Genomic DNA, 27,447 nt, shown 5'->3' with positions numbered 1-27,447 from the left:
CTTTACCTGTCAGTGGTCATAATGGTATGACTAGTCGGTGTAAGTGTCTTATCTTCTGCGGACCTGCAAAGATCCCATTGTTGGGATCTTCTCCATGTTGCTAAATGTTCTTTTAAGCCTTTCACTTTAATAGATCAGCAAGATCTGCCTGTATCTTCAGAGCACATTGCTCTGTTTGTTGATAGCTTTCAGATGACTTATAAAGCCAAGTAATCACAAATTTATAGAGAACAGCACCCTTCTGTCTTGTGACTCAGATAGCTTTTACTTTGTCAAAATTGTATGAGTCAGATAAGATGCACTTAGATCCTTATGCCTGTGTTAGCAGGGAAAATTTGCACTTCGCTTGAAATGATTAAATATAAGGTTTTAAAGACACTTTGGTACAGTAGATGTGGGTGTTTATATAGAACATAATGAAGCACAGTTTGTGCCCCAGACAAGTTGCTTCTTTTCATTTGCACGTATAATTATTCCACTTGGTCGCACGTGCGAACCAAAACACATGAGCAATAAAACTAATGAGATGGTTGTTGGTTGTTGACAGCTTCTTGCAAGCATGTTTATACTGGGTCCTTCATATATCTGTGTATAAGCTTTGTGATTAATTCTGCAGTATTTAAGAAGTATCCCAGGGTTTTAAGTGGGGTTGGTGAGAGAAGTAGTGGTATATATGTGACTCACCTACATGTTCTAAGTCAAATTTTGTAGGCAGAGGTGTAGTTATACCCGAGATTGACAAGATAATTGCAGGTCCTTCTCACTCTTCACCCTTTACCTTTTTTATAATGCTATTTGAATGGCTTTTGATCCAAAGGTTTTAATGCTGATCTAGAATATGTATAGATATCCGGAGTCCTGATTTTACTATGAATCTGAAAACTAGCTGCATTTTTTGGCATTGACTCAATATAATAAGAACAGAGACAAATATTTTCAAGAGTTTAATAAAGTCCTCTCAGTAAATTTTCTGTAGATCCTGGGTTCAATTTTAACCAATACTCTCCACACTAAATATTTTTATGGCTATCTGAAGGTATGGGTATTTTATATACATTTAGTTTATTCAAAATGACCAACAAGTTGCCAGAAATGCTAGCTTCCCTGCAGTTTCTGTGTTCTAAAGCAATCGCATAGTCTGCCATGGCTTTAGTTAAACGCATTGACACCTTGCAAAGTGCCATTGTCTTTGCGAATTGTCCCTCCAACAAACTGATACTCGCCTTTCCTTGCTTTCACTTCTGTTTTCTCCATAATCCTCAACTGGTGACAAAACCATGTGCTTCATGGCACAGTCCTGGAATCTAGCACCTAGTTGTTGGCTCGAGTACTGTTACATGACAGAACCAGAGATATCAGAGGTCCCTCTAGCGTCCCACTTTGGGAATTTTGATGCAGGCTGTGACAGAGGAATGAGTGGTGGGGAGTGCTGGCATGATGAGTATTAGTGGGTTGGGGATGGGCCCTTTTGCCCTTAGTGGGCAATGTGATGGTTTCTCATTAAGCCATTGTTTATGGAGTGATTGTCTCATGGTGACCACTTCATCCCCCACTTCTCCTTTTAAACTTCTTAAAGGTAATTTGCAAACAAAATTGGGTCAGTTATTCATTGCATTCAGCCAGATTATCTACAGTATATATTTAGTAAACAAAACCTGATTGGTTGACCTGCACGCCTGATAAGTATTTCTGCTAGCTCTCCTTTCATCCATTTTTGTAGTACCTCTAAAATTTCCTCCTAGACTTTCAGGGCAGTTTTATGTTTGATAGGGAAAGGAACTTCCATAAAAGCTTTAGATTTATATGTATGCTCCATCCGTTACCACCCAAAACATTTGCTTAGAGTTCTCTTTTAATACCGGTTGTATTGAATAATTAGGGGAACAAAAGGCTTCCTGTTCATTAATGCCTAAAAGAGAAGCATCCAGTGGTATGGTGGCCTGTCCCTTTCTCAGCATAGAGATATATAGCAATCTGGAAGAAACTTGCAGAAGAAACTGGGATTTCTCAGGACCTAATATGTTCTGTGTTGATACTGTTAAGATGCAAACAATATTCAAATTACTTTTTACTTTTTTTTTTTCTCAATTACAGTGTCAAATAAACAGTGCCTTGTCCTCCTTTCATACTGCCCTGGAGCTTGCGACAGATCAAAGAGAGATACAGCATGTGTGTCTGTATGAAATTGGTAAGTGTTACAAGTTTCTTTGCCTCTCGATATAGCATAAGAAGGAATATGTCCAAACTAGTCCATTCATATTTATTCCCATGTATGGTACAGTATGTCATGGTGTGTTGTCTTGCATTGTCCAAGACATCTTGGAGAAAAAAATATGAAGAATCACAGAACTTAACAAATGCATGAAACGCCATCTGACACAGGTGAATTTTCATGTCTGATCTGAAGGGAAGTTCAGATATTAATGAAGTGTCGTATAGAATACACCCAGTGCTTAGGATGGGATTATCGTATATGTGAATTAGGATTTTCTCAATAACCCATTTCCCCAGGTGACTTCACACATACTCAAGACTTTGCTTACAACTTGAGGTATAATGCATAACATTAAAAGATTATTAGTACAGAGGTCATATGGTAAGTCCTTAATAACCTGATATCCTAGCTGTCAGCCAGTAGATATATCAGGTGTTGTCTCGAGGATACATCTTTGAAGAACTCAAGAAGTGAAGATATACTATGTTATAGGGAACATTTAGAAATGTTAATTGTGACTAAACCATGTCCTAAAAAAATCTACATGTCTTGAATTTTTGCTAAAAATAGTAGTGCACTTGTGTGAGGGTTTGTGAGGGTGCCTGGGCACTCCTCTGCCTACTGCCTCATTTATGCAGTATAGGATCTAAGTAACTGCTGCTAGTGACTGCTAGTCTCCGTTGATTTGGAGTGAGATTTGGTGATGTCACTATTTTGATGCTCACTCTTCTCCTTGCTGGTGGCTCTGACAGCAAAGACCTGCCTCTAACAAAATGGACACCTCCACACAGATGGTGCAGTGAGTTGGTAATTTCAGAATGATCAGGTGCAGGGAGACCACGGTAAACTTTTCTTCTACTTTAATTGCCACTGTAATCAGCAAACTCTAGTACACTGGTTGTGACTGGCACCCAAGTCACCCCTAGCTTCCTCTTCTCTCTTCCACCATGGCTCTGTGTGTATGAATGGGGAGAGCTGGCTGCTGATTGCCATGTAATTACAATGGCTGGTTGAGTGATGGCTAACGCAACTTGCATATCTAGACCCTGGTAATATGTGGTCTATTGGTGCACCATACAGAATTATAAGGAAGTGTCTTTATCTGGCAAATCCTACCCATGCACCTTGGATGCCCAGGACCACAATCCTTGCATTTCCTTATAATCCAGTACAGTGCACTTCTGAAATGTCATTTACTGGAAATACTTTTTAACTGGCCAAATCTCCTATGCACCTTTGATATCCAGACTCACCTACCTTGGCATTCCATGGGTGCCTTATGCAGGAATGTAAGACTCTTTAGCTCAGGGGGTCTCCAAACTTTTGAAACAAAGTGCCAGTTTACTGCCTTTCAAATATTGGGGGGGGGGGGGGGTCGGACTGTGGCCATAGGGAGTAGAAAATATCCAGGCAGTGGTGGGAGTAAATAATGCTTGGTGGTCAGCGGGAGTTAAAAAAATAAGTTATTGGTGTCAGTGGAAGGAATAGCATCCTGTCATTGGTGTCAGTTGGAGGAACTGGGCCCCATAATTGGTGTCGGTGGAAGAATTAGATAGATAGATAGATAGATAGATAAAGGCAAACAAAGGGCCACATCTGGTCTGCAGTTTGGAGACCCCTGCTTTAGCTGACCAAACCTCCTATGCGTGGACTGGAAAACAACTAGTAGAATGCCTGACATATTTTGATGGTATCATTATATGCTGTTTACTATCATATTACTATGATTTAGGGCAAAAAATTATGCTGGGTGGAACCATAAAGAGGGGACTGGAAAATTTAAATATGGAGCTTTGATACCTTGTCATATTTTGCCGATTTAGAATTATGCATGCAAACTTCTGCTAGGAAGCTTAAACCACCAATTTTTTTAGTTTGCCAAAATATTATAGCTACATGAATAAAAAGCTTTTTAATGTGTTTTGCTGTCCTAAACAGTTAACCTTTTCACATCTGATCAGTTTCTATGTTCTCTGTTTGCTGGAATAAACCTGTCTACGGCCAGATTTGCAGCAGTCAGGATGGTATAGTCTTCTGTAGAAGTAAGCCGTAATACACTGTGCCCGCAGTGCAGTCTTTTGATCCATCTATGTGCAGTAGAGCTCTGCCCTCTGTACTGGTAATCATGTGTGATGTTATTAAGACACCTAGTGGCAGGAAATGATTCCTTTTCACTTTTTTTCTTTTAGGCTGGTGCAGTATGATAGAAATGAGTTTTAAGGATGCCTTCCGATCTTTTGAAAGACTTAAAAATGAATCTAGGTGGTCCCAGTGTTACTATGCCTATCTCACGGCAGGTAGGTATTCCGCTCACATTTCTAGTTTTTAAATTTTGTATACTTTGAAGGGGGGAACATCGCTAAGGGCAACAGGACACATCTTTCTTCATACACTTTGACTTTTTGTCTCTATATAAGGACAGGTTACAATTTCAGTTAAAGTAACTAGTGGACACTAAGAATACAGTTTATGTTTTTGATGCGGGACATTAAAGAACTCCAGGAAATACTATTTTAAATGTGCTGGCATGCAATGGTTTAAGTCCAGTGAGGTGTACGCCTTGTCATGGACTTATCTTTTATTTACAATTGACAGTTTTGCTGAACGCCAGGAGTACAGCTGTCACGCCAACACTGGTCTTCAAGTCTTAGATTCAGAAGCTTTATAGTTGTGTGCTCTGCCTGCCCCTCTTCTCCTCTTACCCAATTTTGGTATTTTCAACACAAAACCAAAAGCAAGAACACGCGGACATGACCTTAAACTAACTGGAGGAAAGTTCAAAACTAATCTCAGAAAGTACTCTTTTACTGAAAGAGTAGTTGATGCTTGGAATAAACCTCCAGCAGAAGTAGTGACCCAGCCAACAGTAAACCGCTTCAAATATGCTTGGGACAAGCATAGTTCTATTCTCAGACAAAAAGTTAAGAAAAAAACAAAACAAAGCCCCACTCCCCAAAAAAATGAAAAAACAACCCCCCCCATCCAAAAAACCTAAAAAAACATACACAAACACAAAAAAAAATGGCAGACTCCATGGACCACTCAGCCTTTTCTGTTTCTATCACAGAAAGCTTAACCTATTTATAAAACATAAACTCTTCTGTGAAAGGACAGGACATACAAGCAAACAGGCACACAGCAGCCGCATCTCTCCTGTCAGAGCACCGAGAGTATAGTGTTAGCTGTACTCCTGGCTTTCAGTAAAACTCTCAATTGTACATAAAAGAGTTAAGTTCTTGAGGTGGCATACACCTCTTTGGACTTAACCCATAGTAAAACAGCACATTTTAAATAATGAGGTTCTTTCTGGCGTTCTTCTTTACCCCTAATGCCTGAAGGTGAAAAAAATCTTAAAACTGAACCAAGTTTTGCCATTTTTGGCGTGTGTTTGTAAATCTTTACATATCATCGTAACCACTGAGTCTATCCAGGTACAGTTGTGCTCAAAAGTTTGCATACCCTGGCAGAAATTGTGAAATTTTGCCATTGAAATTGAAAATATGACTGATCATGCCAAAACATTATCTTTTATTGAAGGATAATGATCATATGAAGCCATTTATTATCAAATAGTTGTTTGGCTTTTTTTAAATAATAATAACAGAAATCACCCAAATGGCCCTGATCAAAAGTTTACATATCCTGGAATGTTTGGCCTTGGTACAGACACACAAGCTGACACACATGGGTTAAAATGCCAATTAGTGGTTAATGTCCCACATCTGTGGCTTTTTAAATTGCAATTATTGTGAGTATATATATAGTCAATGAGTTTGTTAGCTCTTACGTGGAAGCACTGACTAGGCTAGATACTGAGCCATGGGGATCAGAAAAGAACTGTCAAAAGTTCTGCGTAACAAGTTAATGGAACTTTATAAAGATGGAAAAGGATATAAAAAGATGTCTTGAATATGCCAATTAGTACTGTTAGATGACCTATTAAGAAGTGGAAAGTTCGGGGATCTCTTGATACCAAGCCAAGGTCAGGTAGACCAAGAAAGATTGTAGCCACAACTGACAGAATAATTGTCTGGGATTCAAAGAAAAACCCACAGGCAACCTCAAAAGAAATACTTGAACAAAAATGAGCTGTTTGGTTGAGGTGCCAGAAAGAAGCTTTTACTGCATCAATGACACAAAAAAAGCCCAGTTACAATATGCCTGACAACACATTGACATGCCTAACTGGGCCTTTTTGTGTCATTGATGCAGTCAGTGCTTCCACGTAAGCGCTAACAAACTCATTGACTATTTATACACTGACACTAATTGCAATTTAAAAAGCCACAGGTGTGGGACATTAACCTCTAATGTAAACTTTTGATCTGGGCCATTTGGGTGATTTCTGTTCTTATGATTTAAAAAGGAGCCAAACAACTATTTGATAATAAATGGCTTCATCTGACCATCATCCTTCAATAAAATAGCATTTTTGGCATGATCAGTCATATTTTCAATATCAATGCCAAAATTTCACAATTTCTGCCAGGGTATGCAAACTTTTGAGTTCAACTGTAAATATACCTTTTTTTTTTTTTTCAGGACAAGTTAGCCATTCATTTGGTGGTAAATGGTAATAGAATTCTCCGTTTTTTTTATTATTATCAAGGAAAAACTATACTCAATATAGTAAAAAACCAAACCTTTTTTTGCCATTATCTTGTTCAACCAATTAAAAAAACAAACAAATGATCTTACTCCTGATGTTGGTGTTGATACCTCATATGTGTATATTATTGATTTTATCTGTTGTAAAACCAAGAAACAATTATTTATTTCAGGTACTTATATAGTGCTGTCAATTACACAGCGCTTTACATATATATTGTACATTCACATCAGTCCCTAACCCTCAAGGGGTGTACAATCTAAAGTCTCTAACTTACATTCATACATACACATACTAGGGACAATTTAGACAGGATCCAATTAACCTACCAGCATGTCTTTGGAGTGTGGGAGGAAACTGGAGTACCTGGAGGAAACCCACACAAGCACAGGGAGAACATGCAAACTCCAGGCAGGAGGTGCCGTGGCTGGGAATCGAACCAACGACCCTAGTACTGCCAGGTGCAAGTGCTAACCATTTAGCCACTGTGCTGCCCAGCAGCTGTGCATGGCAACCAGCTTCTATCTTCTGCTTTGAAAATGAAATCTAGAAGCTGATTGGTTGTCATGCACAGCTGCTGCAGATTCTGTCTGCTCCATCTGTGATAAATGCCCCACATGGTATCTCTTTCTCCATTCAGAAGGAGAAAAAGTACAGGGGCAGGTTTCGTTGACTGGTTACTCTGATAGCCTTTCACAGCATGCATGTGATCGGGAGCTGCTTGGTCTCAGTGCTGGGAGCACGCTATGGAGCACAAACTTTGATATGCAGTGCATCATAAGAAGGCCCACCTCTGCAATGCGGCACATATGTGTAGGACCGGCATAAACAGGCTAAAGAGACCTTTTCATATCTTTGTAAAGAACATTGTATTGAGGACTTTAAAGTTACTTGACTGTACGCTATAGTGGGCATCGCCTTGTTACTTACCAATGAGCTTTCCTGACACAGACATTAGGAAGCAACAGTGAGCCCACTGCCTAGACCTATAAATATCCTAAACCTGACAGCATGAACTTGGGTTCTCTGTATAAAAAATGGAAATCCTAGAATAAATTATTTGGATGGCAGGTGAGACGAGCCATGCAAATTGGTGTCACTGTGATTAAGACTCTCATCTTTACTCATTTGACCCATTTACTGTAGTTTAGCCAGATGAGCTAACCTGATTCATAAGATCGTGTCATTCTTTGAGTTTTACAAAGAGAAGAATACGGTTATGTTCCATTTTCCGTGTCTCATAATACAAATTAGTAATGTGTGACCAGCAATAGGACTAGCACTATCGGTGAATTGTATCTGTTTATCATTAATAGCCATTGTGGATTGTGATTTCAGTGTGTCAAGGTGCCACAGGAGATGTGGATGGAGCACAGGAAGTGTTCAGAGAAGTTCAGAAGCTTTTCAAGAGAAAAAACAATCAGATTGAACAATTTTCAGTAAAAAAGGTTTGTATGCAGCACCATAGACACAGCAACTTACTGAATAAAAGGAGTCTTACTACTCAGTAATCCGTGAGTAGTGGAGTTAGTTTTTCTGCATAATGGCCAAGTGGGATTAATCCTGTTGCACAGTAGCCATGTGAACTGGGCTTAGTCTTACTACTCATTAACTGTATATAATGGGGTAGATCATGTTTCCCACTGACCAAATAAAATGGGGTAAGTCCTGCTGCAAAGCAACCGCATGATGTGGGGCTAGTCTGCTGCTTACTGAAAAAATGAAGTAGACTTAGCCCCTTTCACATGGGGCGGACTCTGATCAGCAACTGATCTATCCGCTGATCCCCTGGTGAGCAGAGTGAGAGGATCATAGGCCCATGTCCACTCTGCTCTATAGGCGGTCTGGTATAAACAGACTCCGCTGTCCGTTTACACCAGACTGCTATCCAATCCGCCTAGATAGATAGAGGGGAATGGATCTCCTTCTGTTTGAAGGTACGTGTCCATTTACACCCGCCAGTCCATAGGGCTTAATGGAGGGTTCAGTCAGGTCTGCCTGATAAACTGACAGGTGTACCTGATGGTGAAAGGGGCCTTAGTCTTACTGCTTGGTAATCACATAAGGGCTAGCTCTGGTGCACAGTGACCACATGAAGTGGGCTTAGTCATCCTGCATACTCACCATATGACTTGGTTTAGACCTGCTGCTTGAAACTTATGAAGTGGGGTTAGACCTGTTTCACTTTGACTAGATGAAGTGGAGTGTGTGCGTGAGATATATATATATATATATATATATATATATATATATATATATATATATATATAACATAAAAATAGTGCAGCGCTATAGGTAGTAATAATAAAACAGGTATGAGTCCACTTAAAATCTTGGTCATAAGAACGTGTCCAGTGACAAGTGAGGATTCAAAATTGGTGATCCGTGTGGAAACGGCTGAAAAATGCACTCACCAGAAGCAAGTCACATAAACGCAGTGTGCATCTAGAGCTCATGGATCCTCAATCCAGAAGGGAATAAAGCTGGTCCAATTACAGGAATAGTGGATCCCTCCTCTGTGGATGCAGCAACAGATCCTCCTCTTCCCAGTTAGGTGTAGGATTCCAAGATCAGGATTCTGCAAGCAAAAGCTCCTCAGGGGAGTTTAGGGAAGGACACCCATAGTGTAGTAGGTTATAAAAAGCAGCTTTATTAAAACATATAGCATCCAATTCAAAGTAGGCAGGTATCATAAAGATGTGTCAGCAAGACAAACTAACCCTGACACTCTGAATAGTGGCCGCCGGGCCTCCACGTGGCTCCGGCGGCGTAGCGTCTCGACGTAAAGGCTCCTCCTAAAGGAGCCTGGACGTCGAGACGCTACGCCGCCGGAGCCACGTGGAGGCCCGGCGGCCACTATTCAGAGTGTCAGGGTTAGTTTGTCTTGCTGACACATCTTTATGATACCTGCCTACTTTGAATTGGATGCTATATGTTTTAATAAAGCTGCTTTTTATAACCTACTACACTATGGGTGTCCTTCCCTAAACTCCCCTGAGGAGCTTTTGCTTGCAGAATCCTGATCTTGGAATCCTACACCTAACTGGGAAGAGGAGGATCTGTTGCTGCATCCACAGAGGAGGGATCCACTATTCCTGTAATTGGACCAGCTTTATTCCCTTCTGGATTGAGGATCCATGAGCTCTAGATGCACACTGCGTTTATGTGACTTGCTTCTGGTGAGTGCGTTTTTCAGCCGTTTCCACACGGATCACCAATTTTGAATCCTCACTTGTCACTGGACACGTTCTTATGACCAAGATTTTAAGTGGACTCATACCTGTTTTATTATTACTACCTATAGCGCTGCACTATTTTTATGTTATTCTATTTTAAGTACATATTGGTTGCTTAGAGTGCTTAGCCGCTTTTCAGGACTAGCGCTCACTGTTGTTCTCCCTATTTGATATATATATATATATATATATATATATACATAATTGTGTACACATATTATTTTTTTCATTGATTATTACATTTACTGATCTAAATTTTAGTAGAAATGGATTTCTAAGGTGCTCAGATACAACACAAACAATTAAAGTACACATTTATTATTGTTTGATGGTATTATCAAGATTAAAACATAGTTCCATATGACTCTACAACACTACTGCTAGTTTAACTCAGGATGTGGTGCCCCACATCAGACCACATACGTATTTGTAGACTTCTGATACAAATTTTAGTTATTTTTCATTCTTATTCAAATTTTCCGTGGCTGTCTGTTAAGCTGTGTTGTGTTTTTTTTTTTATGTATCATGTAGGTCATTGCACACTCCAGAATAGGTAGGGATGGGCAGGCCTTCTATTTTTGATATCTAAGAGAAAACTACTGTAGAGTGTTAACGAAGGTATTTGACAGCTGAAGGTCAGATTTATAAGAATGTGTCAACATATTTAAAGTACACTTAGTCAGAGTTAAACATGAGGTACTGTAGTGCAAACAGGAAACACTGTCATGTCATTCTGTGCCAGAATCCCAATGAAGTTATTCCTGGCAGAGGGCTTTCGGTGCCATAAACAAGAAAGTAGTGGTGACTCCAAAGCATCTCCAACCCCAAACTATCCCTAACTGTAAAGCAGACCCTAACACTTACCCTCCTTACCCAAAACTCTAACCTAATACATAATAGGTGACTTTAAATTTTAATTTCCCCCTCGATTATTGAAGTAGAAGCTTAATCCTGTTCCCACCCACATTCTAAGCCTTATACTAACTAGCCTATAAAGAAAAGATTTGTATACTTACCTAATCTAAGGACACTCTAGTCCGGTCACGTGATCTCCCCAGCGTCTGACTTCAGGGGCGAGGAGAGCAGCGACAACGGCTGCAGAGCCAAAGGCTTACTATGGAGCATTCGTTGTTGCTTGTCCTTCCTTTTTTCTGAAGCCGTCCCTTGGAATTCATCAAGTGACCTGACCAGAGAACCCTTAGGTTAGGTAAGTATACACACCTTTCCTTTACAGGCTACATAGTATAGAGCTTAGAATAGAGATGGGAGCAGGTTTAAGTTTAGACCAGACTTCTACTTTAACCCTTAATGTGGGTACATGTTTCATAAGCAAATCATTTTTTGTAAATCCATTGTCAAAGTTCTTACTTGGAGATCCTGCCAGCAGCAGCACTTCCTAAATGTATATTCCTGGTTAGGTTGACGATTGGTGTGTTCCTAAACAAATGTATTTTTATCAACATCAGGGTGACAGATTTAGAAAACAAACTCCCACCAAACAGCTGTGTGTCTTGGCTGCCATTGAGGTTCTGTACCTGTGGAAAGCTCTGCCCAACTGTTCGATGTCTAACCTGCAGCACATGAGCCAAGGTATTGCTTCCTTTTATTGTATTCTAGAATCTGTTGCATGGGAAGACCCTTATTCAGGAGTCAACCCTATGTTGCAATAATAATCATTGATATGTGCTAGATATTTTTTTTGCTTAGTTTAAACTGAGCCCTTCAGACAGTTTGTGATCCCTCCAATAACTCGCTCCTGTTTTTCTATGCCTTTATTTTGTATGAACAACAGCTTGCCACGAGGTGCTGGATCCCTCTGTTGTAGGATTAAGGAATTTGCTCCTTGGTGCTATCCATAAATGTCTGGGAAATTCTGAAGATGCCATTCAGGTGAGACATTAAACATGGTAATTGGTAGTAGAAAACAAAAAAAAATTATTACAGTCGGGTAGATTTACTAAGACTGGAGCACTCAGAATCTGGAGCAGCTGCGTATGGTAGCCAATCAGCTTCTAACTTCAGCTTGTTCAGTTAAGCTTTGACAATACAACCTGGAAGGTGATTGGTCTCTATGCAGAGTTGCACCAGATTGTGCACCCTCCAGTTATAGTAAATAACCCTCAATGTGTTTTTTCATCCAAAATAAAACATTTTCCATAATTCTGACTCTTCTGCATAGTAGACAGTTTATACAATTGCCTCTTAACTACTTGCCAACTGCAGATAGCCAAATGACGGCTACACTGCGGCCGGCCAGTTCTGGGAGGGCGTCGTATGACGTCCTCCCAGAACGTGCTCTCCTGCGTGCCCCCAGCGATCTCCGTGATCGCTGTGACACAGCTGATCACGTGATGTGGTACAAGGTCAATCACAGCGGCCTTTTACCACGTGATCAGCCGTGTTCAATGACACGCTGATCTCCAGGAAATGCAATTGCCAGTTCTCTGCTGCACTTTCCTCACGCTGTCAGAATATGGGGAAAGTACTGCCGAGAACCGGCAGTTGTCAGAGCAGGGATCGGCACTGATCATCAGGTCACTGATGATCAGTGCCCTGATGATCGGTGCCCGGCAGTGCCGCCCACCTGTGCCACCCACCTGTGCCCATCAGTGCAGCCCAGCAGTGCTGCCAGTCAGTGCCACCAGTCAGTGCCCAGTAGTTGATGATCAGTGCCCTGATGATCGGTGCCCGGCAGTGCCGCCCACCTGTGCCACCCACCTGTGCCCATCAGTGCAGCCTAGCAGTGCTGCCAGTCAGTGCCCAGCAGTGATGCCTGTCCATGCCGCCTGTCCGTGCCGCCTGTCCGTGCCACCTATCAGTGCTGCCTCATCAACGCACATCAGTGAAGGAGAAAAATTACCCGTTTGAAAAATTTTATAATAGAAACAAAGAAACTTTTTTTTTTTTTTCAAATTTTTTGCACTTTTTTTGTTTATAGCGCAAAAAGTAAAGTGCCCAGTGGCGATTAAATACCATCAAATAGCTCTATTTGTGAGGAAAAAAATGATAAAAATTTAATATGGGTACAATCTTGCATGACCACGCAATTGTCGAAGTGCGACAGAGCTGAAAGCTGAAAATTGGCCTGGTAAAGAAGGGGGTATAAGTGCCCTGTAGGCAAGTGGTTGATTATAGTGGATCTTTGGGAGCCATAACGCTGGCAATACACTAACAATCAATAACAGATTTGATCCCATAAAATGATCTTTCACTCAGAGGCAATTGACACAGCATAAAAAAGGAAGGGTTTGATCAACTTCTACTGCATTTTCTGCCATGACCAACCCATCCTTGTTGATTTAAAATGGTAGTATCAAGCAATTCTGAAATTCTAAAAAAAGGATTACTGTACATGACACTTGCATTCTTTGGAATTGATGCATAGCATTTCTTAACGTTTATCTAAACCACACATACAGTATCAATCATTCTGCTTGGTTTAGGTGAAATCTTCCTCCTCCAATGCCTACCCCCACAATCTTCTGGTATGGCAGGAGGTAATAGAACTAAGGGAGCTGTTATAGGTTCTCATTATGAGTGCTGACTATTCCTGCCCTTTCTGCCCAGCTAATCCTTTTCTAAAAGCCATGCTACAGCTTCTATGAATAAAATGTGATCTATGAATGGAGGGGGCAGACCTTTCAGTCATCCATCCACCCTCCATTCATAGATCTTGTTGCATTTATAGAAGTTTTTTTAAAACGTAAAATTAGGCTTTAAAAAAAGAGCTGATGGACTTCTTAAAACCTTTTTTTCTTTACAGTATTTGTCAACTTAAATGAAGTTTGCTAGGAATCTAATAAATTACAACCATTTTGTCTGTGTTTATCAAACATTGTTTTAGTTTTACATCTGAATAATAGGAAAAAAATTCTCTTTTAGTTCTTCCAGCGTGCTGTGAAAGATGAACTGGGGCGACAGCAGAACCTCTACATACAGCCGTATGCCTGCTATGAACTGGGCTGCATTTTGTTGGACAATCCAGAGGTACACATCACTTTGTAGTTTTTACTTTTGCTTAATGGTGAACGCCAGGCAGATATTAAAAAACACAACTGAATGCGGTTATGTGTTCATAAAAAAAAATGAATGAAACTACTGTAAATAACTGAATTGGAGTTTGTATCAGCATATCATATACATAGCTGATAAATCGCTGATCTGGATGGACAGAAATAGTTTTCTTTGACAGGTAAAGAAGCTCCTATTTGTGTATTTCAATGTGTATTTAGCTGTTTGTCTGGAATTCAGCTTTATTCTCTCTTTTTACTTTTTAAATGTGTAAATTGTGTATTAATTATTAAATGCTGAAACACATCATAGTAGTTGTGCTTAACTTGTCTTGTTAAAAACAGCCTTAAAATTGTCCCTCTGAGGCAGTACCGCTAAATAGATTTCTTAATATTGTACATGAAGGCCAGGTTCACATATGTGCAGCCGTGCGGGCTGCTATGAGCCTATTCCCAGAGGTTCCCAGTACAGCTGCGATTTCCAGTGCGGACGCCATGCCATTAGAAGTAATGGCCCCCGCCCGCGGGTCCTGCATTCCTCTGTGTGGGTGGTGCGGCTGCAAGTATTTGTGCGGGTCCCGCAGTGGCACCACCCGCACAGATGTGAACCAAGCCTAAGGGTAGATTCCCATCAGGTGCGGTGGAACTGCATTGGGTGGCTATTTCAGTGCAGTCCTACCACAAGACAAGGCAAGCTGCTTTGTCTCATGATTGGCCAGTTCACAGTGGTGTGTGAGCAGTGTGTGCTCAAAAAGTACCGTGTGCAATACTTTTTCCAGTGCAGAGCAGTCATCGTATGGTGGCGAATAGATCTTCATGAAATGTCACTGGTATGAGTGGCCCCTGAGGGACACAGGATGAAGTGTTCTGGTACATTGGGTTATGCTGCTGTCTTCAAGAGATTGATTACTGGCAAACAAAAGGACAGCCAAGTATAACCCCTTCCACTTTCATCATGCCTCCATTTTTTGCTAGTGTCCTGTGAGAACAGATCTCTTTTTAGAGAAGTGAAGCACTTTCTTTTCTTTTTATCAGGATTTTTTCTTTATTTCACCATGATCAGGACATTGTTCTCCTTTCTTTGTCCTGTTTCTTCAGACCCCAAGGAGATTTGCTTCTATTGTCCGGATGTGGCATGTGCAGGTCATGTCTGTCTTATTTACAGCTCCCATTAGATGTTACGCCTCTCTGCTTGTCATTACTGTAGGTACTCGTTCACTGTTAATAAAAGGTGAATATATTGGAGCCCAAGGAAAGGGTATTAATGGAATATTATCTAATCTACCAGCTGCAAACTCCACCCTAATTGGTATAGTGTGTAACAAAGAACAAAAAATTATTTGCGATAGTGAGTAAAACAAAATACTCCAAATAAACAAATGTGAATCTAAACATAAATAAATACAACAAAAATAAATTAAATATAAATATAAATAAATAAGTGTCTAAAAAAAAATGTCCAAGGATAATGTGTAAAAATCTTTAAAGTCCAAAAGATGAAGAAAATTCTGACAGTCCACCACCAGAAAAACTAAATAAACTCACCAGAGCTAAATGATAAATCGGCATAAGGCGCTAAATGCTCTAAGAGCAATGATCAGCAGGATGATAAGCCACTAGTAGATCGATCTCCAGGGGGTGATGTTCAGCAGAAGCCAACTCCAAATCAACCAAAATGAAGGAAGCAATGATCTGTATTGAAAAGTACCACTAAGGAAATCCACTTCTCCCAGACTGCACCTTATTCATATCCAAAGGGTATTAGGCCAGACACACGGAAAAGAACAATAACAACTTCATACTGCAGTACCTTAAAATAACTTCATTTATTATGCACTCATTGCACTTAACTCAAAAGGTGTCCCAGCCGACACCAGCGTTATCAGCATGTAAAATACACAATGAACGAACCCAGCCACTCGGCACATGCGCATTAGATCGCTGGGAAATGTAATGTCACATCGATCAAACCCCGCCCTACGTCTTTCGTCATCGACGTCCTCATGGAGTGTGGGGTTTGATCGATGTGACGTCATTACGTTTCCCAGCAATCTACTGCGCATGTGCCGAGTGGCTGGGTTCGTTCATTGTGTATTTTACATGCTGATAACGCTGGTGTCGGCTGGGACACCTTTTGAGTTAAGTGCAATCAGTGCATAATAAATGAAGTTGTTTACAGGAACACAGCTCACAGGAACAGAAGCTGTCAATCTGCTGGAGCTCCCTCCTCTGTCACCATTTTTTCTTCTTGCTATCAGGAAAACATGTCAGAAATGATTCATGCTGATAGCAGAGAAATGAGGCAGCAGACAGAAATTACACTTAGTGCTCTTAATTGAGACAAGTACACACTATAGAGGGATATGGTTTGTTCATATTTCATGTCTGAGGTTTGCAACCACTTTAAAGGATAAGTTCACCTTTTAGACAAAAATAATAAATGCACATGTTTTTGCAAGTAAATAAATGTGCATTTATTATTTTTGTCTACACAAGGCTGGAAAGCATTGCACCAGCGATCAGTAGATCGCTGATGCCATGCAGGTCTCCTGCAGACATGTCAGGATATCTGCTTGCTGTACGGGATGTAAGAGCAAGCAGATATTCTGACAGGAAGATTCAATGAACTATCATGGCGTTCCACAGTGCCGCGGTGATTCATTGAAAACTACAAGCTCAGAGCTTCTAAGGCTGTTGGGACTTGCAGTTCATTTATTCACGGAAGTCTGTGAATAAATGTTGCAGCCGCATGGGCGGAGGTCCGCACGACCACGCTGTTTTCAAATTTGACAGATCGCACAAAGAGAAGTCTCCCCGTACTATCTGTCAGATTGAGGGGGGGGGGGGGGGCGGTGGCTATGGGAACATGTTACATGTTCCGCCCTAAAAATGGGTGGAACATGTAACATGTTCCCTAAGGTGAACTTTACACTGCTTTTCTTATGATCCACTTTTTCTATTGCTTTGCTACTAAACTAAGGCATGATGTAAGTAAGTGGGGTTATACTAGGCTGTCTTTACAGCTTTTGTTTGCCAGTGTACTGAATGTCCTGAAGGCAGCAACATAACCCAATGTACCTGAATACTTGACCCTGCTTTGTTATTGTACTCCCAAGAAAAGGATTTTACGGTAAATCAAAAATCCTGATTTTATGTCCCCAGCTAGAGAGACGTGAAGGATATTTATTTTGTCTGCTGGTATGCAGGAACTAAGCTATACTAATCACAGAGCAGAATTTATGGGCTGGCAAAAACAACCTTATTCCTTTAAACCAAGCTAGGTATGCCTTGTGGACTTAACTGAGGTTTTTAGGACATATCGAATATGCCTATGGTCCTATGATAGTTAAAATACATATGATGAATTATAATTTGTGTATTTTGATATGAATGCAATACAGATTTATTTTATTCTCTATTTTTTTCAGACTGTTGCAAAAGGGAAAACTCTGCTTTTTCAAGCCAAGGTAATATTCATGGTCTTCCAGCATGCTACAGGACTTGGCCAGTTGTAAGATTGTACAGTACACAGACTAACCATCCTTACTTGTATCTCTCTTGTTTTGTGCTGCCTGCAGGAGGACTTCACAGGTTATGACTTTGAGAACAGACTGCATGTACGGATCCACGCAGCCTTAGCCTCTCTCAGGGAGGTGGTCCCTCAGTGACAGCAAGGAGGACAAGACTCTTCTATCCCACACAGCTTTCTGCACTTACAACACACAGAAGAGTATCACAATGGCGTGTGGATGATACGGGTGACTGAGCATGTTCTCTGAACGCCAGCTGTGCCGATACTAAGAGACAATTCACAGTTGCAGTAAAGCTGAACTGACACAGAACTATGACGTTTTTTAAATAATCTGCAAGTCAAAACTCCATCCTAACACCAGTATAGAATACTTTGCTACAATGGTGAATTTTCCTCAGAAGTATTGTAGTGACTTGTACAAAGTCTGCCCAACCCATGTATTAGGCACAAGCCGCAGTTCCACTTACTGTAGCCAAACAGTTGGCCTTGTGTCATCTTTTCTTTCTGTCGGGTTGTACAGATTATGCAGTCATTAAGGAGATGGATGCATTAAGATTGTGAACTATACATGTCAGTAAGTTGAACTGCTGTGCAGCAAAACCTAGTTCTTAAAGGAACAAAGTAGTCTGCTGCTGATCTTCTCTCTTACCTTTCTGATTAAAATCAATGAGGCTTAGTTGCTATACACTCTCGCTAAAGCAGACTTGTCATGAAAGTTGACCAGCCAATACCACAGTAGCTGGTCTACTCATCCATGGCCAGATTTAGGGTAGGCTGTGACCTGTTGAGGTTTGGAGGTGTGTTAGCACGCTTTGTAATTTGCATAGCTACACAAGACCCCCATCTCAGCACCTTACATGACTATAGTCCACATGCTGTATTACATATACTTGGGCTGGGGTTGTAGACATATAGTAGCATGGACATCTGCTCATAGAAAACGTACATAAAAGATGGTATAGTCTGAGTTGCTTTTTTTTGGCACCATTAGAAATAATGGTAAATGGCAGCTTTCTTTTTCTCCTTTGTTTAAAGACTTATAACATGCGCCTGTTAATGGGAGCCTTTATTTTTGCATAAGCGTGTCTTTAGGCTTTGCGTAAACTTTTGTTAAACTCCATTCAAAACTTTTTGGGATATAGTAGGGATGGTGAGGTGGGGAGGTTAGTACATCTGTGAGGTTTGTGAAGTATTTGCTTATGTCCTTTGCATTTTGAGGGGTATCATGCCATACATGGTGCAAATTTCCATTACTTAAGGGGGAAATCTCACCAGCAGGACACAAGCAGCAAGACAAACGTGTCTATCTTCTAGTACAGTAAAGCAGGCCATACATTAAGCAAAATTGCTTGATCTCCCATCAACACATTCAGTGTTTGTGGTGGAATCCCTCCTGCGGAGTTTGTATTTTCTGACAGCGGAAAGTTTCCCAGCTGTCAGAATGCAATGATCACTGCCAGCAGCTGTAGCCGCTGGCAGTGATCAAACAAAGAAAAAAAGACTGGCTGGTTGTACTGAAATCAAATGATCCATGTCAGTACAACCAGCCTGCCCATACATGGATATACCAGCAAAATATTGATCGTCTGTGACCGGCTTCAGCAAGGTTTAAAGTATTGTCAGGATTATATTGTCACTTGAATTTAGATGAGGGAGATCTCCACTTATTTCCTGTCCAGGGAATAGGTATCACACAGAACAGGAAGCAAAGAGAAATCTCACCTAGGGATTTAAGTCTCCTCAGTGGGGGCACAGACAACATTTAAAACCTGATATTCTAACCCTTCCCCATTTTCCTAGATTTGAAAACTGCTTTGTCTTACATAGTTACATAGTCAGGTTGAAAAAAAGACCATCCAGTTCGACCAATAGAAAAATAAACAGAAACCCTCCATATACACAATCCTATACTCACAGTTGATCCAGAGGATAACAAAAAAAAAATCACTATGAAGCGTGGTCCAGTTTCCTCCAGCAGGGTAAAAATAAATCCTTCCTTCCTGAGTTGCGTTTTAATGGGAGTATAAAAGAAAAGGGAGAGAGAAGATCAGGAGCAGAGTATTTTGTTCATTATGGGGAAGGCAATGTTGAAGACACCTGGCTTTTATTGTACAACTGCTAAGAGGGCTGAGTAAAGCACACGTAACACAAAGTGATGTACATTGTCCTCACTGCACACCCTACGCCTATGTAGCATATGGCTTGCCATATTGAATAGTAGGCCAATTAGCTGTACACCACTCTGTTCATCTAAACTATATTAGGCAAGTGGGGCTACATTTTATGTGTTATTACTTGTTGTGGATAGTTAGTGAGGAAGCACCGCGAACGCAAGGCACAAAGATGCTCCAACATTCCTCAGCAAAATTCCAAGAACCTGATGTACTTGTCTGTCAGATTCAAATGTCAAACCAGGTTTGAGCCTGATTGATGTCTGAGAGAAGGATACCCATTTCTTAGTAGGAACATATAGATACATCTGGCCTCATAATATCCCTATTTATTATAACCAGGGCAAACATGTCTGTTTAGGATTAGACTTCGATTTTATAACTTGTAGAATAAATAGGTATAAGTATGTTTTAGCGGAACAGTTTAAAGTACAGAAATACTTCAGATGAAAAGCCATCATGATTTATGTACAATATATTTAAAAAAAAAAAAGTGTGCATTAGTGCCCTGTAGTGTTTAAGATTTTACATTGCCCTTGTAAATGGTGCAGGAAAGTAAAAATATCATTAACCCTGGCTAACTGAATATATTTTAACAGGGGCCTAATGTGGTTCCATGCAAACAACTAGAATACAGTGCACTTCAAAAATTGAAGTGGATAAGAAGACATTGATAAAGCAATATATAGTAATCAGCATGACCATTAGGCAATTTCTGAGTGCCGAAAATGAATCAGGATTGTGTGGAAGGACACTGTATGATCTCACACCCTTTGCCTGGATTTTCTACCCATTAAAGGGCAGGTTGACAGCCTACACAAAAGAGATTATGAAAGTCTTGTGGGTAATTCACAAAGAAATTTTATAAAATTATTATTTTCTCACCCCAAGAGTCAATATACTTACCAACATATTGCACAGTTGTAGTATGCAGCCATTATTGTTGTGATTGAACTAGGTGTAGAACCAACACAGTCCTTTATTTGTAGTAAATAATACATTTACTTATTATTAGTATTATTATTATAATACAGGATTTATATAGCGCCAACAGTTTGCTCAGTGCTTTACAACATAAAGGGAGAAAATACAGCAACAATACAGTTCAATACAAGAGGGATAGAAGGGCCCTGCTCCTTGGAGCTTACAATCTAAGATTTTATATTTTATGAATGATTTTATCTCCCTTTGAAACTGTGCTATTTCTGCAAGAGGCTTAATACAACCTTACTATTAACCCCATCCAAAAGCAAACTATATATTAACAGGTGAAAGCCTATATATATATATATATACACACACTTTGTTTTAACTGTTACATGCAAAATAACACAACAATTCTAACAGAACAAAATGCATGCATTCATCTGACCTACTGTATGTTGTAATGCCTTTATTAATGTACAAAATATTTCCTGAATATATACATAGTACCGACATAGTATCCCATAACTAAATCTAAAACCATTAATCAGTTCTTGATGATAAAAAAAATGACCTTTTAAAACAAAGTAGGAAAGTAACTTGATCATAGAATGTCTTTTAAGGTCACTGTCTCTATTCAGGTGACATTTATGTTACATTTCTGTATTCATTTTGATTTGTTTTCTCTCCTTTTGCATCTTCATGTACCCCTCATAATCAGATGTACAATATCTGCAGGGTAATTCACTGCTCATTTTGTATCTCACCTAGGGTTATGATGAGGCATACTGCCTGTACACCTCACCTGAGGCTCAGTTGACAAACCTTTACACCATGATAATCAAAATCTCACTTGGTGGAAAATAATTGCCATTTTAAAAAAAAGGAATTTTATCCTGCTGTTTTAGCTTGTAAATTCAGCCTCTAGTGTGTTATCATGCATTACTGCAAAGTGTAGTGTGAATGGGCCCAAGTTCTTATGGAATGTTTGAGGCCCTGTTCCCCAGGAAAAAAACTGGGAAGATTTCCAGTAGTCTTTGAAGAATACGCAGCTCTTTTTTGTCAAGCATGATGTCATACAAAGTGTGAACTAAAATATCTTCAGTTGGCCAACACAAAGCGGCAGCTATTTTTGCTTTCCTGCTACTATCTATACCAGACACATTACCTTACTCCCTGTGATACTTACCACACCGACAAGACCCATACAACACTATAAAAGAAATACAAAGCTATCAGCTGTGAAGGACACTCAAAGGCAATACAGTAAAGAAACTGTAGCACTTCTCTATATATTTGAAAATGCATTTTTCTTCTAATTCAGGGATATCTCCAGTCGTGTCTCTCTGAACATGCCACATTGTAAAATTAATTCATAATGTGCAAAAAGTGTATTATTATTTTTTTTTAATTTATTGCATTTCCTGATAAGGTGTAAGAAAGTTGACATAGGCTATGGAGGGATTATTCTGTTTACTGTTAGGTTTTATGCCAGGTATCAATGATTTTAGGTTAAATTTTATGTATTTATAAAAAGTATTTATTTGAAGGATTGTTGTTTTGCATCTCATATTCAGTGATGGATACATAATATGTGGTTTACCATGCTATAATTTCATGCATTGGTATGCAAGGTAACATGTAGATGCCAATTAAAAGTAGTATTGGAAATGTACTAATATTTTATAATCAAATGCATCTCATATTCAGTGATGGATACATAATATGTGGTTTACCATGCTATAATTTCATGCATTGGTATGCAAGGTAACATGTAGATGCCAATTAAAAGTAGTATTGGAAATGTACTAATATTTTATAATCAAAAAGAGCAAAGACAGGTAAGTACTGTATATTGATTATGTTGTTGGACCTATTTTGGGAATGTGAATTTCTGCAGTCCAGTTTCACATGACTGCCTTGCTTGCCACAGACATTACTTTTCAAGGGAACTACTAGGAAAAATGAAATAGTCTGTATGATTGGAGCCTTTCTCTGCAGTAACATGAAAGGAGCCAGTAGGTGTTATGAAGCAGCAGTGAGCCAGCATTCTGCTGTTGCAAAACCCTTTCCCACCAGCAATCTGTTAGTAAAAGTTCTCAAGAATGATATCATGTACTGAGAATTGGTTACTAAACACCCACCTTTAACCATCAGTTCCCAGCAGACACTTTGCACATTTGATAATTGTCAAACCTAGCTGTCACTTTCAGCTGCAGTCCCCCATTTGGAACAATCAGAGTGGCTCACCATCATGTGATCACTATGTCAACTGTTCAGATATGACAATATGATTGCATGCAGACTTAAAGTGGTATTATACCCAAAAGCAAACATGTATTATATTGCAGCTTATCAGTTCTTAGATGTGGTGGCTGCATTTGTTTTCTTTATAGACTTGTCTGTTTTTTTTTTCAAAAGAATAAGCTCTCCTGAAAATGTAGCAATGAGAGTGATGAGACAAACCATTTACCACTGACAAGGGTGCTTACAATGATCAGCATTTATTTATATAAAAACGGTTTCCTAAAAAACAATACAGTTGCTGTAACTATTTGTGTAATTGCAGTGTGAGCTGGAGTTTGGCTCCAATTTGTTAGTGTACATAAGTCTGCTACTACATCTAACCCTCCCCCCAGAATGACAATACTGCTGTCCAGAGGTGGTCCTGTGTTTCATCCAGTATGGGGGCACTATAATACAGGAGATGTGTTACTGGGCAGATCATCAGGTGAAAACAGAGGGGGAAAAGCTTAGAAAGCCAATGCAGCCACCACATCTAAGAACTGGCAAGCTGCAATATATTAAATTTTTTTAGTTTTGGGTTTATTGCCGCTTTAAGGAATAATTAAAAAACTGTTTGTTTGCAGAGGCCACAGTAGACTATAAATGACAATGTGCTTCTGTTTATTACTTTGAAGGTCCAGTACAATTACAGTATTAAACAGAATAATACTTTGGCCTGAGCAAGAAATGTTTAACAACATGGCTGACTGCAATGTTACCAGTGAAAAGAAATTGTTTTCAGACAGACCCTTGGGATATTATGGTCATATTATAATACCATATTTCACCACTGGATGGTGCTACAAGCTAAATTAGTGATCCTTTCTCATTGTTTTAAGGAAATCAGGAAGATACCGGACATGCAGCAAACACACTAGGGAGTATCAATTTTTTCCGTGAAATCTTCTTTAACCCACAATATGCCCTTTAAATGTGGCAGCACAAGCACAAATTAATTTTGAATATAAAGCACTACTGTGTCTATTAATTTCTAATCAGCTATGGAAAAATATCCTGGATTCCTGTAACTGGAAGATAGTCAGGTAAGGCAAAGCTATTCAATGCCAAAATCAAGAAAGAGCAAAGTTTTCCAGTCAGGTCTGAGATGATACAATCTACAAATCATAAGTCAATATACAGCAGAATAGATCCTCATCCTCCTGTTTTCTCAAGAGAGAGCTATGGAAATTTCACAGTAGGGTAGGGGTGGCAACTAAAAGACAGCTGTGCAAAAAAAAAGCCGGTTGATTTGGGGTGTACTAAAATAACGCATTACGTTATTAAATAAGGCCAGTCATCTTTACTGGGAAGTATAAACACCAGGGCTGGCCATTTGTCACATACATACCTGCCAACTTTCAGTTCATTTTCATATATCTGAAGCTGGCATGGTTACTCTTAAACATTGGCACAGGGCCTAAGAATCATAATCGGGAAACGCTTTTTACAATACTTTAATATGCTCTTTCAGGTCATGTAGCAAAGTTAACATATAGATTGAAAGAAATAAACTCGGAAATCCTTCCCAGTTGCAGTGTAAATCAGTTGGCTTAGCTGTCTACTGGTATATGGCTGTCTGTATTCTAGAACAGTGTACAGTAGATATCACTGACAATATTTAGAATAAATGATAATCTAAATATAGAAGATTTGTAACTTATCAGAGAAAGCAGCACTACATATTTATCGAAATTGCTTCCATCTAAATTGTGTCTTGAAAAAGGTACAGGCTCCCCCTATATTATCAGTTTCTATAATGCAACTGGTTCAACTCATTATTGGTGTGCGATTTTCTCCCACAGCCAATAACAAAACTTCTCCCAGGAAAGAAGTCTAATGGTCAAAGATAAAAAGTTCTATATACAGGTATAGGGGGAACCTGTACCTTTTTCAAGGCCCAACGTAGATGGAAACAATATAATTGTGTAAATGTTTATGTAGGCTATGTTTCAGTAAAAAAAAAAAAAAAGTACATTAATGTTAGTGCACCCTAACACAGTCTGCTCTTTACATTTTCTATTAAATATGAAAGACAATCTAGTAGGTACCAGATACACCTAGGCTTAATATCTTGTGCATATATAAAAAATACTGATACCCAAAAATATAGGTAGGGAATGCTTTAAAAAAAACTGTACCGCTCATCAATTTAGAGGGGATGTGGGGGGATGTTTATTTATATTTTTTAAATCACATTTTTTATATTTTTTTTTTTTTGTTTTTTTTACTTACTGAACTTAAATAGTAAAGATTCATGATGAGCATTTAGAAATGCTAACTGTACCTAAGCAGTACCTTGAAAAATGTATCTAAATTCTTAAAAAAAAAAAAAATCTGTTTTTTGGTATGTGAGTGTACCTAGGCACGCTGGTGCCTAAAGCCTCGTAGCTGTGTCTCTGGATGCTGGTCTCATCAGATTTGCAGTGAAATTTGGTGATGTAATTTTTGTGTTTCTTACGGTTATTTGTTGGAGGCTCTGATATGAGGAGTAAAATCCGGCCTCTAAATAGGAAGGCTGCCTCCATACAGAAACCCAGCGTAGAACAAGACATATGTTGGGGATAGCTCAGCTTTACGGAGGCCACAAGCAATATCGACGACTAACCTTTTGCCCTCTGCCTGACACAGCTTTCAGTTTAGTTCTAATTTTATTACTATCAAAAGGGTGTTGTCAAGCTCCCTATGTAATGGTAGAAAAACATGGAAAGAAGGCGCCTCTAAGTGTAGTATTGGCAGTTTTTAAAACTGCCAACACTACACTTAGAGGCGCCTTCTTTCCATGTTTTTCTGCACTAGTGCTTTGCTTCCAACTCTATAAAGAGCTACCTCAGTGTCCTCTTGGCTTTCCAATCCCTGATATCCATTCTGGCACTACCTTCATGGCCAGAGAGGTCTGGTTCTAGCAGGAGCGCCCTATGGACTATACACTATGTAATGGTACATAGAGAGTGACAGGTGTTCTTTATGGAACACAACACCCTGAGCCCCTGAAGCCTCCTTTGCCTCCAGCCCGCCACTTACAAGGCTATTGCTGCCAGGATCTAACAGTTTTAAATCCTGAAGTGCTCAGAGCTCAGTGCATTTTTAGTTTGTTCAGCCCTAGAAAGGGATCAGAGAATAGGAAGGAGCTCACCAGTGTTTTCATGCTCTTTATCCTAGTTCGCCCTGTAGTGGTCCCAGGCTTTCAGGGGGACAAGGTGACCACATGGACCGCGGGATGGGAGAAGGAACAGGCTTCGCCAGGCTTTCATTGCCAGCTGACTGCCAAGCACGGGCACATTGCTCAGCAAAGATCCCTTAGGGTGTAGAAAATAGGAAGAGGTGTGACATCTGCCCTATAAGGAATGCTTTGCAACTGTTTCAGGTAGCAACTTAGCTGAGAGTTAGGTGTTAATTGTACTTTAAAAATATGTTTGTACTTTAGCCAGTGCTTATAAAAAGAATATAATACGTTACCATTTTAACTAGTTGGAACCAGTTATACTACAGAACACCCAGGTACAACAATGAATGTCTTTTTGTTGTCTACATTTTACCCTTGCATACGAGAAATCATTTGACGTGAACCTGTTTTCTGAAATGAATGCTTTTTATAAATACATTTTGTTATAGATGTTCATTAGTTATTATAGTTCTGGTCATAATTGTCTTTACTTTGGTTGGTGATACTGAGATATGAGAAGCTCAAAGATTTTTTTTCTTATGAAGGAATTTTGACCCAAATTCCCCACAATGTAGAACATTACGGCTATTTATATTCATTATGCCAATTTCATCATTTTGGCAAAACTTAGGAAAATTACTTGAATGCTTTTAACACATCTTGATCTAAATCCCCATTTTATTAAAAATATGTTGGGTAAAGGGATTTAGCTAGCTTCTTATGACAGCTTTAATTCATATTTGCATTGTTACTGGAACATATTGTTACAAAAGTAGTATTTTCTCCCTTAGATTGTGCCTGTGATGAGAAAAGTCGGTCAGTAATGGGTTGCTCTAGGTTACAAACTCGGAGGCATAGTCTAATAGCAATAAAATAGTACAAAATACAGCATACAGTTAATGGCCTATTTATTTATTATCCATCAATTGGTATGTTTAGTTTTCATTAGAGTTTGACCATAAATTGGAATTTAGGTGTTACAGAAAATCTAGCATATTTATTGTGGTGTAATGTAAAGAACTCACACTTTTATATTTCTGAAAAGAGAATAAAAGGAAACTGAACTTGATTTGTGTACTGTATTTATTGCAAATTGTAAATTACTCATGTCCTCCATTCATTTATTACACGATTTTCCACTTGTCTTTGGTTTCCCAGAGTTCCATATGTCATCTGAATGTGACAATACTAAGTGAATGTCTCTGATATAAACTGCACTTTGTAAATGTATTTGACTTGCAAACATCAGGTTTCTTTATTTTTTATCTGGGTCTGGATGGGGAGATTTCCATTCACAGCTT

General features: G+C 39.4%; 1 protein-coding gene across 1 annotated transcript in view; it reads left to right on the top strand.

Annotated features, from left to right (window-relative positions):
* The window catches only part of TTC39C (tetratricopeptide repeat domain 39C), a 149,993-nt gene extending 122,778 nt beyond the window's left edge, over positions 1–27,215 (top strand). The window contains exons 7-14 of the mRNA XM_089675733.1: positions 2,095–2,188; positions 4,405–4,512; positions 8,163–8,272; positions 11,527–11,650; positions 11,853–11,950; positions 13,943–14,047; positions 17,499–17,537; positions 17,649–27,215. Of these exons, the coding sequence (XP_089531859.1) occupies positions 2,095–2,188; positions 4,405–4,512; positions 8,163–8,272; positions 11,527–11,650; positions 11,853–11,950; positions 13,943–14,047; positions 17,499–17,537; positions 17,649–17,738 (768 nt within the window). The 3' untranslated portion in view covers positions 17,739–27,215. The remainder of the gene's footprint in view (positions 1–2,094; positions 2,189–4,404; positions 4,513–8,162; positions 8,273–11,526; positions 11,651–11,852; positions 11,951–13,942; positions 14,048–17,498; positions 17,538–17,648) is intronic.
* The last annotated feature ends 232 nt before the right edge of the window (positions 27,216–27,447 follow it).

Source organism: Staurois parvus, unplaced genomic scaffold (assembly GCF_062004578.1).
Source record: "Staurois parvus isolate SC_StPar_1 unplaced genomic scaffold, SC_StPar_1.0 ptg000157l, whole genome shotgun sequence".
Lineage (NCBI taxonomy): Eukaryota > Metazoa > Chordata > Amphibia > Anura > Ranidae > Staurois > Staurois parvus.
This window is presented reverse-complemented; position numbering and strand designations above follow the sequence as displayed.